The sequence below is a fragment of the Triturus cristatus genome, chromosome 7, assembly GCF_964204655.1.
Source record: "Triturus cristatus chromosome 7, aTriCri1.1, whole genome shotgun sequence".
Classification (NCBI taxonomy): Eukaryota; Metazoa; Chordata; class Amphibia; order Caudata; family Salamandridae; genus Triturus; species Triturus cristatus.
In genome coordinates this window covers 1,687,677,091-1,687,693,495 of record NC_140590.1, presented here as the reverse complement: position 1 = coordinate 1,687,693,495, position 16,405 = coordinate 1,687,677,091, and the positions used below count along the sequence as shown (strand labels likewise).

General features: G+C 47.3%; 1 protein-coding gene across 2 annotated transcripts in view; it reads left to right on the top strand.

Annotated features, from left to right (window-relative positions):
• The window catches only part of USP5 (ubiquitin specific peptidase 5), a 200,084-nt gene that overhangs the window by 91,096 nt on the left and 92,583 nt on the right, over positions 1-16,405 (top strand). For both annotated transcript variants that reach the window (XM_085619846.1, XM_085619847.1), the window contains exons 10-12: positions 7,528-7,615; positions 10,630-10,755; positions 15,161-15,314. In XM_085619846.1, coding sequence (XP_085475972.1) covers positions 7,528-7,615; positions 10,630-10,755; positions 15,161-15,314 — 368 coding nt within the window. The remainder of the gene's footprint in view (positions 1-7,527; positions 7,616-10,629; positions 10,756-15,160; positions 15,315-16,405) is intronic.

Here is a 16,405-nt window from a genome sequence, read left to right as displayed (position 1 = left end):
GAACCGGAGGACATCTTTGCTCAAGATGTTCCCGAAGACGACACCGAAGATCTCGAGATCGTGTCCGAAGCCGACGATTCCGATGACCTCATCACTCCAGGGCAGCGTGTGAGTACCACCCCCCCTGCCCCTGCCCCATCCAAAAAAGCATTGGTCAAGACTCCGCCAGTTGGGCCCAGTCGCGACCGGAAATCCTCTTCAGAAGCCCCGCCCTCGGGCCCGGCTCCGAAGACAACTAAGCCTGTGGGTGGCTCGGGCTCGAGCAAACCTCACCTAATTGTGCCTTTAACACCCTCGGCACCCAAACACCCATTGTCGGCACCGAAACAGGCTCCAAGACCGAAATCTCCTTCGGCACAGAAACGTTCCTCGGCACCGAAGTCTCCACCGGCACCGAAACGTTCTTCAACATCGATGCCTGAAAGTCCGTCGGCACCGAAACCTCAGTCGGCACCGAAACCTCAGTCGGCACCGAAACCTCAGTCGGCACCGAAACATCAGTCGGCACCGAAAAATCAGTCGACACCGAAAAATCAGTCGACACCGAAAAATCAGTCGACACCGAAAAATCAGTCGACACCGAAAAATCAGTCGACACCGAAAAATCAGTCGACACCGAAAAAATCATCGGAGCCGAAAACTGCGTCCCCGCCGAAACAAGCTCATAAAGACCCGAAGCGGACGTCACAGACACCACCTTCGGAGCCAGATGATCTTTTTCGACCAGATCCTACTCAGAAGCGGATCTATATCAATCCTAAAACGGGACATGTGACTGCCATCCCATATAAAAAGCGGAAGCTGGACACTACACCTCCCCCAGCTCCCATACGGAAAAAGGACTGTGCTACTTCACCACTTCGTCCTTCCTCTCCTGTTTTACCTCCTAACCCGTTCCCCCCTCCTCCTCCTGATTCTCCTTTACCTTTACCTTTACCTTTACCATCTCCCTATCATTCACCTCCTCCACAGGATGATAATGATGACTTAGGGGGAGGGGCGGACCCTGATTTATTTGACGATCCTGTTGACCCAAACGACCCTTTTACGTTCCCAGACCCAGCACCCATGGATGACTGGTCTTATCCTATACCTGACATGCCTGACCCCACTACCTACCCTTCCAAGCCCTCCCCTCCTGATGACCACCTAGGGTACGGCCAACTTATAAATAGGGCAGCAACATTCCACGGCGTTACTATGCACACAGACGCCATTGAAGAGGACTTCCTCCTTGATACCTTTGAGCAGTCACAAAAGACTGTTCACATACTGCCCATGATCAAAGGGGTCATAAAGCATGCTACTGAAGTCTTTAAAGACCCTGTTCGAGCTAGGGTTCTCAACCCACGCATCGAAAAAAAGTACCGACCAGCCCCGCAAGACCCTGCATACATTAAGGCCCAGCTCCCTTTAGACTCCCTAGTCGTATCAAATGCCAGGAAGCGCGCTAACTCACAGACAACTGGAGAAACGCCTCCCCCAGACAAGGAGTCTAAGCTTTTAGAAGCCTCGGGCAAACGGGTCGCCGCGCAGGCGGCTAACCATTGGCGTATTGCGAATACCCAGGCCCTGTTAGCCAGGTATGATAGAGCGCATTATGACCAACTTGAGGACCTTATGCAACATCTGCCTGAACCTTTTAAGTCCCAGGCCTCTGACCTCATCCAAGAAGGCAAATTAATATCTAATGCCTCCATTAAATGCGCCTTAGATGCAGCAGACACTGCTTCTAGAGCGGTCAATACTGGCGTCTTACTCAGACGACATGCCTGGCTCCGTATTTCCGGTTTTAAACCGGAGGTTCAAACCGCAATTTTAGCTCAACCTTTCAACCAAGAGCAGCTATTTGGCCCTGCAGTGGATACTGCATTAGAAAAAATGAAAAAGGATAATGAAACTGCCAAGTCTATGGGAGCACTGCAGTCTCATCAAAACCGGGGTTCCTTTCGTCGCTCCTTTTATAGAGGAGGCTCCAAAAACACATCAACTGAGACCACGTCCACCTTTAAAAATTCTGGACAAACATCCCCTAACAGAGGTTACTTCCGGGGAGGTTATAGGGGAAACAATAACAAAGGTCGAGGACGGGGCAACAACAACAACACCCGCACCTCACCAGCCACCAAACAGTGACTTGCCACCACTCCCCCCAGACCATTCCACTCCGGTCGGGGGGCGACTCCAACAATTCCTGCCTGTCTGGACTTCCATCACCACAGACAGGTGGGTAAGACAAATTATCCAGTCTGGCTACTGCCTCGAACTCATACAATCCCCCCCAAACATACCGCCCAAACAACGTCCAATGTCCTCGCATCATCTCTCTCTCCTCAAACAAGAAGTTCAATCCCTGTTACAAAAACATGCGATAGAACCAGTCCCCCTTCAACATCAGGGAAAAGGGGTATATTCTCTATACTTCCTCATTCCCAAAAAGGACAAAACACTAAGGCCCATACTGGATCTCAGACTACTAAACCAGTATATACATTCGGATCATTTTCACATGACCACTCTCCAACAAGTCCTCCCACTTTTACAACAGGGAGACTTCCTCGCCACATTGGACCTCAAGGACGCATACTTTCACATCCCTATGCATCCCGCTCACAGAAAATATCTACGATTTGTGGTAGATGGGCAACACTATCAATTTACAGTTCTCCCATTCGGAGTAACAACAGCACCCAGAGTGTTCACCAAGTGCCTAGCAGTCGTGGCAGCGCATCTCAGAAGACAACAGATCCATGTCTTCCCCTATCTGGACGATTGGCTCATAAAAGCCAATACATACCAAAAATGCGTTCTCCACACTCATCGCACGATTCAAACTCTCCACGATTTGGGATTCACTATCAACTACCCCAAATCCCACCTACAACCTTCCCACTTACATCAGTATCTAGGAGCAACCATAGATACATCCAAAGCCATTGCCTATCCCAGCACAGCCAGGATAGCCAGTATACAAAATCTCATCTCTCAATTTCAAACTCATCCATCTCTTCCAGCAAGAGTGTTCATGCAGCTCCTAGGCATGATGGCGTCGTGCATCTCCAGAGTCCCACACGCACGACTTCAAATGCGTCCCTTACAAGAGTGCTTAGCACAACAGTGGAACCAAGCTCACGGACAACTTACCGATCTGGTGTTGGTGGACAGTCGCTCACTTCGATCACTGAAATGGTGGAACACCATCAACCTGTCCAAAGGGAGACCGTTCTTAGAGCCTCTTCCACAAGTTGTGCTAACTACAGACGCATCTCTCACGGGGTGGGGAGCCCACCTCCTTCACCATACCACTCAGGGCAGATGGACCAGTCAACAAAAACTGCTCCACATCAACCACCTGGAACTCTTAGCAGTGTTCCTAGCACTAAAATCCTTTCAAATTCACCTAAAGAACAAAACTGTCCTCATACGCACAGACAACATGACGACAATGTATTATATACAGAAACAGGGAGGGACACACTCTCTCCAACTGTCCCAACTGGCACAGCAAATCTGGAGATGGGCAATTCCCCAAAACATCTACCTGTTAGCAGAACATCTCCCAGGGATCCACAACCAAGTGGCCGACCTCCTAAGTCGCCACACACAACAGATCCACGAATGGGAACTACACCCCAAGGTTCTACTCCCCTTCTTCCAAAAGTGGGGACAACCAGACATAGACCTGTTCGCCACTCCCGAAAACACAAAATGCCCAACCTTCGCCGCCAGGTTTCCACACCCACAGTCGAAGGGCAATGCCCTATGGATGAACTGGTCAGGCAGATTTGCGTACGCCTTTCCGCCTCTCCCACTAGTTCCATTTGTGGTACGCAAACTGAAACAACAGTCACTAACACTAATACTAGTGGCTCCCACTTGGGCACGTCAACCGTGGTTCACCACACTTCTGGAACTATCTTTAGTTCCACATCAAAAGCTACGCCTCTCCCCGGATCTGTTAACCCAGAACCATGGAGAAATCAGACACCCAGATCCTCAAACACTGAACCTAGCGATCTGGCTCCTGAGGTCTTAGAGTTCGGTTACCTCAATCTCCCTCCAGACTGTATGAATATCATAAAAGAAGCCAGACGCCCTACTACTAGAGCGTGTTATGCCGCTAAATGGAAACGATTTGCCATCTACTGCGCTAATAATAACATACATCCATTGGATGCTTCCATCCAAAACATCATTTGCTATCTACTACACTTGCAAAGATGCAATCTAGCGTATTCCTCTATACGATTACACCTAGCAGCCTTGGCAGCCTACTTGCAAAATAGGCAACACCTGTCCCTTTTTAAGGTACCAGCCATCAAAGCGTTTATGGAAGGTCTCAAAAGGATTCCTCCCCCAAGATTGCCACCTGCCCCAGTGTGGAATCTCAATGTGGTTCTAACAAGACTCATGGGCCCCCCATTTGAACCTATGCACAAATGTGAATTGCAATTCCTAACATGGAAGGTAGCCTTCCTTATCGCAATCACTTCCCTGCGCAGAGTAAGTGAAATACAAGCCCTTACACTTGAAGAACCTTTCTTACAACTACACCGTAACAAAGTGGTTCTTAGGACAAACCCTAAATTTCTTCCAAAAGTGATTTCCCCTTTCCACCTTAACCAATCAGTAGAACTACCGGTCTTTTTCCCAAATCCAGACTCGGTAGCTGAAAGGGCCCTACATACCTTAGATGTTAAAAGAGCATTGCTTTATTACATCGACAGAACAAAACCTTTTCGAAAGACAAAACAACTCTTTGTTGCTTTCGCGCCACCACACAAAGGCAACCCAATCTCCAAATCAGGGATAGCCAGGTGGATAGTTAAATGCATCCAAATATGCTACCTCAAGGCTAAACGTACACTCACAGTTCCCCCTAGGGCGCACTCCACGCGTAAAATAGGGGCTTCTATGGCCTTCTTAGGCAATATTCCCTTAGAAGACATTTGCAAGGCAGCCACATGGTCTACCACGCATACCTTCACTAAACACTATTGTGTTGACGTGCAGGCCAAACAACAGGCCTCCGTGGGCCAGGCTGTCCTAAAAACTTTATTTCAAACTGCTGCAACGGATACAGGCGACCACCGCTAAGGGGAGCACTGCTGTATAATCTATCCTCAGTGTGTGATCTGCAGCTCATATGCCTCGAACGGAATATGCTACTTACCAGTATGCATCTGTTCTTGGCATGTAGAGCTGCAGAGTCACACACGCCCGCCCGCCTCCCCGGGACCTGTATCTGTTCCAGCATCCGTCTTACTTAGACATTACACATGGACATCCTTTCTTTCTTTTCTATATACTCCATCTTTTCCCATCATGGCGAAAAACAATCTGCCGATGGAGTGGATGCCCATGCGCACTGTTGTCCAGGGGAGGAGTCACCAACCTCGTGACCAAAGACTTCTCCGAAGACAACAACAACCTGCAATCATCCGAGCCCAACACCAGATGGCGATCTTATCCTCAGTGTGTGACTCTGCAGCTCTACATGCCAAGAACAGATGCATACTGGTAAGTAGCATATTCCTTTTTGATTCACCCGAGTTCCTACTTTTATCATTCTTTTTATTGTTCTTTTGTTACCTCAACCCTTGAACAATAAAAATGGGAACAAACAAGTGTATTCCAAAACTGAATAATCCTGTATGACTGGTGAGAGTATTGCATTGATGTGTCTCCAAGTGGGCACCAATTCTCTGCTCCCAAGGGATACATGTGCAAGAATGTCACTGGCACCTTCAGTTAGCATCAGTCTGCAGTAGAAGTGAAACATCCAAGCAATGCCAAGCTTAGTTTAGTCAGTTACTCTTTGGTTCATACAGTGAAAAATACAAAAATCCTTCACTTTTGGTTTACTTCAGTGTGATGCGCTAAGTATACGTTGGTTATGCCCAGACTTGAGTTCAGTGTAACTGTGGAACCAAGCTGCATCCGATTGAAGAGCCCCAACTGTGGCATACATGGACTTAGGTTGCTTGTGTTTAGGTTCAGAAGGGACCTGTCTTGGCAGTCCAAGCTGGACTATCTTACTGGAGCAGGATGAAAATTGATTTGCATATGGCTTGGTCTAATTGGAGGTGGCATGGCGGGCAAAAATACGATGGACTGGGATGCGGCCCTGAGTAATTACCAGTGGCAGAGGTTAATTCAAGCATCCATTTTTTTGTTTACTTAATACTATGAGGAAAACATCATATTCTGATTAAAATTTCCTGCACCAACAATAGAGTAAATTTAGTACTGTAGAAATAAAGGATTTGAATCAGGTTATAGCTGACCTATCTGGCTATACCTACTGCCCTGCTTTACTCTCACTTTTCCTTTAAAAAATTTCCAAAAAATAGTGAATTTTCATAATGTTATTTCCTTTTTTTTGTTTATGAAAAACATGTGAAAATTATCAAGTGTACCCTGCAAACATGCTTTCAAATTGTATTCCTAATTTCTCCAAATTTTCTTTACTTTAATCCTTTTGACATATTTGTAATTGAATAAGTGCTCATGTGTGACCCGTGTTGGTGAGGAAAAAAAATGTTTGACTTTAAGGACAATTCCCCTGGAGTTGTACTATATTAAAAGTAAATAACGTTTCCCTTGTTGTCAGTTGCTGTTTGTTTCTATGCCTATCATGGCAAAATATTACTGTCTCTACAAGTAAAACAATTCGCTTATCCCTTACCAGACACCCATACACAAATGGTCTGAGCAATTGGCCCTTGGTTCTCCAGCCGGATGCCATAACACCATTTCACTCAACACACCTTGCATACTATACGCAAGACACCTTTGTGCTGAAGTACCACTCCTGTGGTCGGTGTCTGAGTTTATACTCTCTCCAGGCTGATCACAGGTCTCCTTGATGGGCTGATGAACTTACCCCCCCATAGACAGTCCAGGCAGAAATTCTTGGCTCGTGCATGAGGGGTGCCAAAACGCTCACGCGAGTTCGCCTCAGCATAAAGAGTAAAATGACAAAGTGCAAGGTAAGCTGTGAGGTTAATGCCAGTATGAAGCAGTTGCTGATTAACTTCTTTATTTATAATATATCTTTTGAATCACATAATACAGCTAAATATTTTCTGTTGCACAGGGAGGGTGACTAGCTTGTTTATCCTTGTTTCGCCACTTGGCAGTGTTGAATCGCAATGGCAGCTAGGGATGGAGGAGTATTATGTGGCTGCAAGACTCCAATCTCTTCACAGTGGACACAGGCAGCCTTCTTCAGAGGAATGCTGCCTGTGGTGTATGCAGTCCTTTAACATTTCAGATACATTGTTCACCTCTGCCATAAAGCTTGACACAATGTACTAGTATTTATCAGGCCAAGAAATAAATGTTACCTGTCCTGTCTAGGTCCTATCATCTGACTCTGTTCTGTTCCCAAGAAGGTTAGAGTTCTTAATATTTATCTTAACACGAAACACCATTTATAACCAATAAATCCAAGATCTTTCTGACAGAAGACTGTCTTGTCTTCATAACACTTCTCATAACAGTTTTTTTAAATCTCTATTTCAGTGCCAAGCTGGGACATGGACTACTGTCTGGGGAATATTCAAAGCCATCCGTGTTTTTGGGAGATGGTGAACAAATCCCTGCACATGCGGTAAGCAAAGCCCTACCTCTTTAGGGTATCTGTCCTTTTGTCTGCCTGCAAATGCATCCTACAATTACTCGTGGTTTCTTGGGCACTACTGTATTTATTTTTCTCACTTTTTGGTAGATCACAGTAATCTATTTTTGTTCCACTTCCCTCTCTAGGTTGTTGAATGGTTGAAAGTTGCCATGCTGGATGGTTAGCTGTGCTTACTGGTCTTAGCTTCTCTTGTGGCTTACATTGTATTTTTTTCCCAGTGTCTTCAGCATCTTCTGGTCCACATGTTGTTGTTGTTGCTCACAAATAAAAATACCTAGCACTTCGGAGGGCTGCAAAAATGTACCCCAAACCACAGCTAAGGCTGATTACTGTCCCAAAACTAAGGGGTGACTGCCTTTTTAGGTCTCACTGAGCCCAGCACATGCACTGGCTCGGAGACACATTTTGTATGTGAGTTTTCAAAGTCCTACTGGCTGGCCTAGCGCTTGCGTTCACGCGATCGTGCACGCGCGAACCGCCAGCCTTCAGCAGCACTTTGAAAACTCGTGCTTTAGCACGTCATCGCGATCACTTTCGCTTTCGGAGCGATCACTTTCGCTTTTACGGCCGCACGGCGTTACTTTTACTGCCGTGCGGCCAATGCTTGTTTCTTTTGTCCTCTTTTTTTTTTTCTTTTTCTTTTTCTGTCCTTATTTAAATTTCGCTCTTTTCCCTATATTACATTCCTTTCTCGCTTTCTGACCGTTCTACCTGTGCTATTTATCTCCAAACAACCCCGGTCCTATTTCCCTCTTTAGCTCGTTGTTCTCTCCTTTCTTTTTCCACCTCTCCCATTTTTAACCGGTATTCCCTAGTTTCCTATCTACGCTGCTTCTTCCTTGCTCCCACTTTCCATTTTCACTCCTCCACCTCTTGCTTGTGTCCCTTTTTAATATTGTCTTTTCCCTTTATTTTCATTCCCCTTCTCCTTTCAGCCCGCCTCATCCATTTTCGCCTCTTCCCAATATCTATCCTGCTCCTCATTCCTATTTTTCTCCTATTTTTTCATTCCCCTCTTTGCTATTTTCTTTCATATTTCTTTCCCCTCGCTCTTCTGCGTTCCTCCGGTTTCTACGTTGTCCTCTCGCCTCTTTCAGTTATGCGCATCTTCCCCCCTCCCCCGCCTCTCCCATAACCCACGCGTCCTTCCCTCACGTCTACCCTTTTCCTCACACCCCCTTCACACTTCATCCTCAGACTGGCCGTGTCCCCACCGCTGCGGGAGCACTCGCTCTCCCTCGGCTCTTTTACTCAGGCACATCGCCCTGATTTCAGAGAGGCGCTTGATTCCTCCCAGGCCCAGAGGCCTCCCGAGCCGGAGACAGCGCTGGCCCTTGTGTTCATTATTTTCCTCGCACTGCAATGAGCCACGATCTCCTAAACACTGTGTCCCCCGCACGTAGGGCTTCGGGGCGCTGGACCGGACCCGGGGCCACCTGTGGTGCAGTATAACAGCGAGTGAATGAATTGACAAGCATTGGCATAACCAATAGGTCTCGCTTTTGGGACCTTATAAGTATTTAGTTATGCAACTGTTGCAGGGCTAAAAACTTATAAGGTCCCAAAGGCGAGACCTATTGGCTATACCAATGCTTGTTTTATATAGTTGATTGATGCAAAGGGGGAAAATGCCTTTTAACCTGTCACCACAGGATAGGTGTCTAATGACCCTCTACTTTAGATCTTTTCACGGCCCTATAACTCTGGTCCTCTGCTTTTCCCTGTCTGTATGTGCTTTGCAAAATTGCTTCTCATTGAGCCCTGCCTTCCTTTCCTGCCACTGCTCCCATTTTCACAGAATTCCAACCCCTCTAGAGCTTGTGCTGGTTGTGGACTACTGAAGGATGATCTGCAACAACTGGGAACAAGCGCCCCCAGAGCTGTTTGCCTCGTGGATGGGACTAGGCCTAGGGATAAGTAACACTTAAAACTGCTGGCTATTCTTGAACGGTGCGGTGCTGGACAGCCCTGTGTGGAGGGAAGAAGTCCTCACCGTGAGTGGATAAAGCCAAGGCCCAGGTTACTCGGCCCAGTGTGGTGACCAACTTGAGGGGAGAAGCAGCCTAGAAGATATGAGGATCAGCAGACCTAGAGTGAACCCAAAAAATCAAGTGCTGAATCACAATGTGATCAAGGATGTTCCAGAGACACCTAGTCCTCCTCCTGCTAGAGCAACTGTGCTGTCCACTGACAGCCCACCATACCTCTGTAAACCTGCCATACAGCCTGGTAATGCTTGCCTGGGCCCATGCCCCAGTGGAAGACTGGCCTTGAGAGTTCAGCACAACTGCCTCTGGCTTGTTTTGTACTTGCATCTCCTGTTTCTGAGCCTGCAAGGCTATTATGCCAGTGAACCCTGCATCCTTGGCCGCTGCATTGATGCACCTGAAAAATACTGCATAGAAAAGGTTATTCTGCAGAACCTTTGGCAACAACATCAGTATCAGAATTTCTTTCTGTTCCCTATTTTCCTGTACACAGTACAGAAAATACAGGTAAATGATATACTCCAACACCATTACAGATAGTCTCCCTCTAAGCACAACCAACAGCAAATACCTTTAGTTTCTTTTCTGTCATTACTTGATGTTGATCCTCAACATTTACTTCCTTGCTTGGAAGTGATTATGACATCTGATTGAAAAGAGGCTCAGCAATCAAATTCTACAGTTTTGTTTTATAGTTCCACCAAAAGATTTTTTCAGCACCTAACTAGGAAAGAAGATTCTTGTGTACCACACTGTCTAAATAGGATTTGACTTTCATGTGGATGTCCAGGAAATGAGAGGAGGAGGTGGGAGGTGCATTTGTGAGGAAGAATGAAGGGGGGAGTTGAATGCTGGGCTGTAGTGTGTTGTGTTCAGTTGTCTCTGATTGCGATACTTTGTTGCCATGCAAAGCTTTTTCCTACAAAACTATGATGCATCGTTCTAGTGTGGTGCATGGAGTTTCCCTGGTTTAAAATGTGTTGTGTTCCTTTTCAGGGCTTGCAAGATGGTATAGCTCCTCGTATGTTCAAGGCTCTTATCGGGAAGGGTCATCCAGAGTTCTCTACGAATCGGCAGCAGGATGCTCAGGAGTACTTCTTGCACTTCATCAACATGGTGGAGGTAGGAAGGAGAGACCAGGGAATGGACTTGCAATCTGTAAAGTAGGCCACCACTGGTTTTCCCTCTTTTCTGTACTTCAAGTGTAGCTAGTGTAATAGTTTGAGTCGAGACCATGTGGGAAGATGATGGTTGAATCTCTTAAATCCAATGAGGATTCTTGATGATATGTTCTGAATAGCGCTGGAGTGGGTGTATGCGGCAAAGCTGCATTTTAAATTGAGATTAATGAATGGTGATCGTGTCATCTTTTCAGAGTCAGCACATCTTATATTGATAGTGTAGACTGCTGATTTCACTGCAATTTGAGGGTGTGCGAGTTGCAGTCCCATGTGAGGAATCCACATTCATTACTTGTTTCCACTGTGAAGTTGAGTAGTTTACAGGGAGTGGAGAATCTGTGCGGGCATAGCCAGTTCTCTGGGTTTTTGCATATTGGATATTCACATGAGGATTTAGTAGTTGTCTTTATTCAGGTTAAAATAGGGTCCTTTCGCTCAATGGCTGGAAGTTCATGATAAGGGGAGATGGAGTTCACCTGTGGAACCCAGCAGGTGACAGCTATTTAGATTATCAAGTGAAGGGCCAGATGACTTTGTCGTTTTCAAAGGATGTGGAAAATCAGTTGTTAGAAATGGGATGTCTGGCTAGCTAAGGGGTGCGCCAAAGCCAGGCAGAAACCACCACTCTAGTCAGGGCAAGGAAGTTACACGCCAAAGATAACCCCTGCTCACCCCTTTGGTAGCTTGGCACGAGCAGTCAGGCTTATCCCGGAGGCAATGTGTAAATCATTTGCGCACGCACCCACCAACAACATTCCAGGTCCACCACAAAAGAAACTCCACACAAGGTTATATATAAAAATAGCCTTTGTATTATCATAACACATTAGAATAGTACGCACATATTATACACTGTGCCAACTGGCACTGGGCAATATTTACAAAGGATTATTTACACCTGACCGGGCCAACTGGACCACTGTCAGTACCATCACAAAGCGAACTTAGTAACTGTAGAACTTATCATAAACAGAGAACATAACCAGTAACTACTGGTAACCACTGGACTTAGCATCAGCCTGTAACATAAACTACATTATGCACAGTATCACATTAGGCGCCAAACGCATCGTACGCCAACCTCATCAGCATAAACACATTATGCAATTCTCTCACAAGTCTAGACACATTAGACCCTAACCTCCTAAGCATAACTACATTAGGGAATAACTCTCACGAGCATAAACCATTATATGCGAACCAACCTCATAATCATAACGCACATTTAGAGGTATCAACACAGGTGCGTAAATCATTCTACATACATTACATTTCCTAGCACCCAAGAATCACAGTAAGGCCTGGCGCCCTATAAATCTAACCATCCCCCCCTGGCCAACTGGCCATCTCAGAAAGTGGGCTCACATGCCCTGTGTCCCCAAAGTCAAGGCGCGCTGCAAAGACAGCGAAAGTCAAGGGTGTGCAATCTGCGCAGACCTAAACGTTGCAGCTGCCCACTACTTGCTGGGCAGCTGGGAATATTACAGGAGGGCCTAAACGGTGCAGCTGGCACTAATTGCTGCGCAGCTGTAAATACTCAAATGCAGCATGGGCTTTCAGTAGCCCTTAAAACAAATGTACCAAATGTTGGAGCCACCTAGGCTCTAAAAAGGATGGGGGGCAAACGTGGGAAAGAACGCGGGCTCCTCTGGCCCTTTAAAGTAAATATGCCCCCATCTGGCTCTGAAAATAAGCAGGTCCCCTGTCGTTGCAGCTGCCCGCAATGGCGGTGCCGCTGTAAAAATCAGCCCCACACTGGAGCACTGAGGAAGGAAAAAGAAGGAAGGGTGTCACGGGCCTGCTGGCCCGGGAAATAACTGTGCACCACGCTGGAGCGGCCCGCTGCCATCCGGGGCCGCTTCGAAAACAACCATGCCCAACGTGAGAGCCACACGGGGCTCTTAAACTAATTATGCTCCTCCTGGTGGGGTGGGGGAGCGGCCCGCTGCGAGACGGGGCCGCCCTGAGTCTGTGCCTCTTGCCAGGCACCATGGAACTTTGAGCCCCATTCACCTGGGCCCTCGGGTCTCTTCTTCACCCAGTCCATTATCTGGGACCGGGACTTTTGCCAGCGCCGCACGTCTCGCTTTTCCCCCGGGGCTCCTGAGGCTCCCAGCCGCTCAAGGGAGCCCCGCTGGGATGCGAGGTACTTCTACTGGTTCTGCCGCCTCCTTCTCTTCACCCCGGCGGCGCTGCTCGATGCGGGGCTCCCTCAGCTCACGGGAGCCGTGGACACTTCCGGCCGCATTACCAGGCCCCACCCCTGTCTCAGGCAAGGTTTTCCTGACTTCCGGGTCCCGCCGAGGGCGGCCCGGAGAAGGCCGCGTGAACGGCTCGGGCTGCGGCGGTGAAACGCGGGGTGGACTCCCGCTGCATTAATAAAATATTGGGGGACAATGAGGGGTAGGCTCCCTCCTGATTTGAGATATAAAGCAGGGTGGACTCCTGCTATTTGACAATAACACATGACGCGGGGTGGGCACCCGCGAAAGGCACCACCATGCGGGGTTGGGCACCCGCCTGCATGTTATCACGAAAATCTCGGTAGGAACGCGGGGTGGGCACCCGCTAGTTCACAGAGCACGGGGGAATCCCTACACCGGGGATTCCCTCTCCTTGAAGGGCAGCTCAGCGCTGCGGAGCCCTCTTGCTCCTCTGGGGGATAATTGAAACAAATCGTAGCGCTCACGAGGCACTAGGAGCTAGCTGCAGAAAGACAGTCCTTCCTAAAAAGAAAAGAGCACGTCCAGCAAGAGTTCCTTTAGTGATCAAGGGGCAATGCAGGGCAGAATGGTCCCCCAAAAAGAAGTCCTCCAGGCATCCAGGGGCAGGGCAGGGCCCAGGGAGGCAAGCCTTCCCCTGAGCTCTAGCAGCAGCACGCCCCTGGTAGTTTCAAGTCCACAAACAAGAACATTTTCATGGGGTCACAGCCCCTTCTTTTATACTACATTTTCCTTTGTCTCAAAGTGTAGGCAATGGGAGAACCAGATACAACTGGTTCAGGAGCACTTTATTTGTCTCAGCTCCCCTCTCTATTCACAGGACAGGCCAGGGACATCAGAAGCACCACAGGAGGTGGAGCCAGCATTGTGAAGGAAAGGCCCAGCCCCATCCAGGTCCCAGGTGCAACTCCTCCCTCCCATCTACATGCATATCTCTCCATTCACCACCAGACAGACTCATCCTGGCTCCTGGAATTCCCCAGCCCACATCACACAGCACACAGACATGCCAACTTTTAGAAGTGGCACTTCTCCACCAGTCACAATAAATCTGCGCACACCATTGCGCAGCATTTATTCTCACAAGTTCGCACATACCAAACTCGCCCCTGCACTCCTCTCACATCAGGAACTACCATGGACACACATATCCCCCATGCATCCTATGAGAGGGCAGGCCAGTCTCACTAAATGTAACACAGAGCGCACGCACTTTACACTGGGACACAGTGCTAAAGTGCCGATAGGCCTAAAACTACTAACACTACATAGGGAAAAAGGGCAGGATAAATGCAAAAAGTTTAGGGGTGAACCTGCCAAAAGGGCCAGGTCCAACATCAGTATGCTGTGAATTCCAATGATTTGTTTATAATGTTCATTAAGGAGGAGCAGTTTAACACTCTTACAGGATTTTGGCTCTGTTGCTTGCGGTATGGCTTGTGGTCTCCTGTGATGAATACAATAGCTTTTGTCTTCTGTTCTCATCTTATGCCAGTTTAGTTTATGGGGATTTTCTATTACTCTAGAGCTGTATTTGAACATTGGTAGTGAGCAATGTCTGCTTTTATCAAGTACTTGCACAGCTTTGTAAGTTGGTTTCTGTTGGTGGACTGCTTAATTTTGGGTGGTAAGCAATGTTGTTTGGGGCAAAATGGAAGACATGGTTGACTGGGATCAGGGCTGCAACACGTATATACGTTCCAAGCATTTATGCAGAGGGTATTTGGATGTCTGGGACTTAGATTTGTGATTTTAGTTAAGTTGGCAGTCAAATGGATAGAGAGCAATTAACAAGATGTAGGGTATCTGGGCACAGCACTGTTAAGAAGCAGAGGGTAGCTCTAATTTTTGTTTCCTTTTGCATGATAAAATGGTTTCAACACTTTTCAGTGTTCTCTTGACACTGTTTGGTAGTGTCGTCTTGGTGATGGTCTTGTCCAGAAACAAAGGTGCTCCAAAGGGGAAAATACCAAGTGACTTTCCCAACCCACATTTTTATGTTCCTACCCTTAATTAAAAGGTGGTGTCTGATGCTAAGAGCATAGGGATGCTGTGTATTCTGCCTCTGCTTCTTCCTGTTTTTTTTCCTGTTTTTTGCTCTGATATCTTTCCTGCCCCTTGCAGAGGAACTGCCGGACCACTGAGAACCCCAACGAGGTCTTCCGCTTCCTGGTGGAGGAGCGGATAAAGTGCCTTGCCTCCGAGAAAGTGAAATACACACAACGTGTTGACTACATTATGCAACTCCCAGTGCCCATGGACGCTGCAACAAACAAAGGTCAGATGCTGATTGTCTTGGGGTGAGGGAATGATGGGAAGCAGACATTTTGTGGCGCCCTGAGAGTTAGTGTATGTCTGCTGTAGAAGTGTGAATACCGTAGGCAGGCAGGTAATGAGTTTGCTATGGTAATCCTGCCAACTGAAACTTGCATACAAAACTTTAAACAAAAAATAGTGTTTCAACAATTGTTGAACAGGTAGTCTTATTGGACCTTTTCAGACCTACCCTCAGTTACCAATCCATTTATCAATGTGGGTTCAAGATGTTCCCTTCAAATTGCTACAAGCCAAATCTACTGCATTTTTATCCATTTGATACAACCCCTCCTAAATAAATAACATGAGGAATGGTTGGTGGTAGCTGGTGATTCACTAGTGCAGTGGTTCCCAAACTTTTTTGACCCGTGGCTCCCTTGACCTAATTGGCAGTTGGCCGTGGCTCCCCACCATTTTTTTCCGGGTGGGCGGGTGGGGGATGTAAGCCCGACCTCGGGAGTACTTCCTGTTGTCTTCCTTAAATTAATTGGGATGCAATGAAGGTATTATAATCATATTTGTAACAAAATACGAAGATAACCGCTGTTTAATAAAAATGTGTTAAGTGTGAAGCGATACAAGATTAATAGCCAAATATGTTTCCATGCAACTTTTTTTAACCACACAACAATAGTTCAAAAGCTGGGGTCAAAAGGGCGAGGCCGGGCCAGAGAGCCAGGCACAGCTGAGGCAGGCAGGGCCAGCAGGACTAGGCAGGGCCAGGCAGCGCCTTTGTTGCATTTACGCCCCTGTGCGAAGTCAGCACCCGGTGCGGTGGCACCGGTCGCACTGCCCTAGAGCCGGCCCTGAGTGAAGGGTGTCAGAGCACTGTACATAACACACACATTACACAGAGACTATCAAACATAGGTGTTCAAATCAGTGTATAGGACATGTTACATAAGACAAGGGATAACAAGGGGTGAATTCACATGTCATCCATATTGGTAGGCAGTATAGTTGAAGAGTACTTGGTCTGGAGAAGCACAAACTCAGAATTTCAAATGTAACACAACAGATTGGGGCTCTCTTTAATGACAAGAACAGATTTGT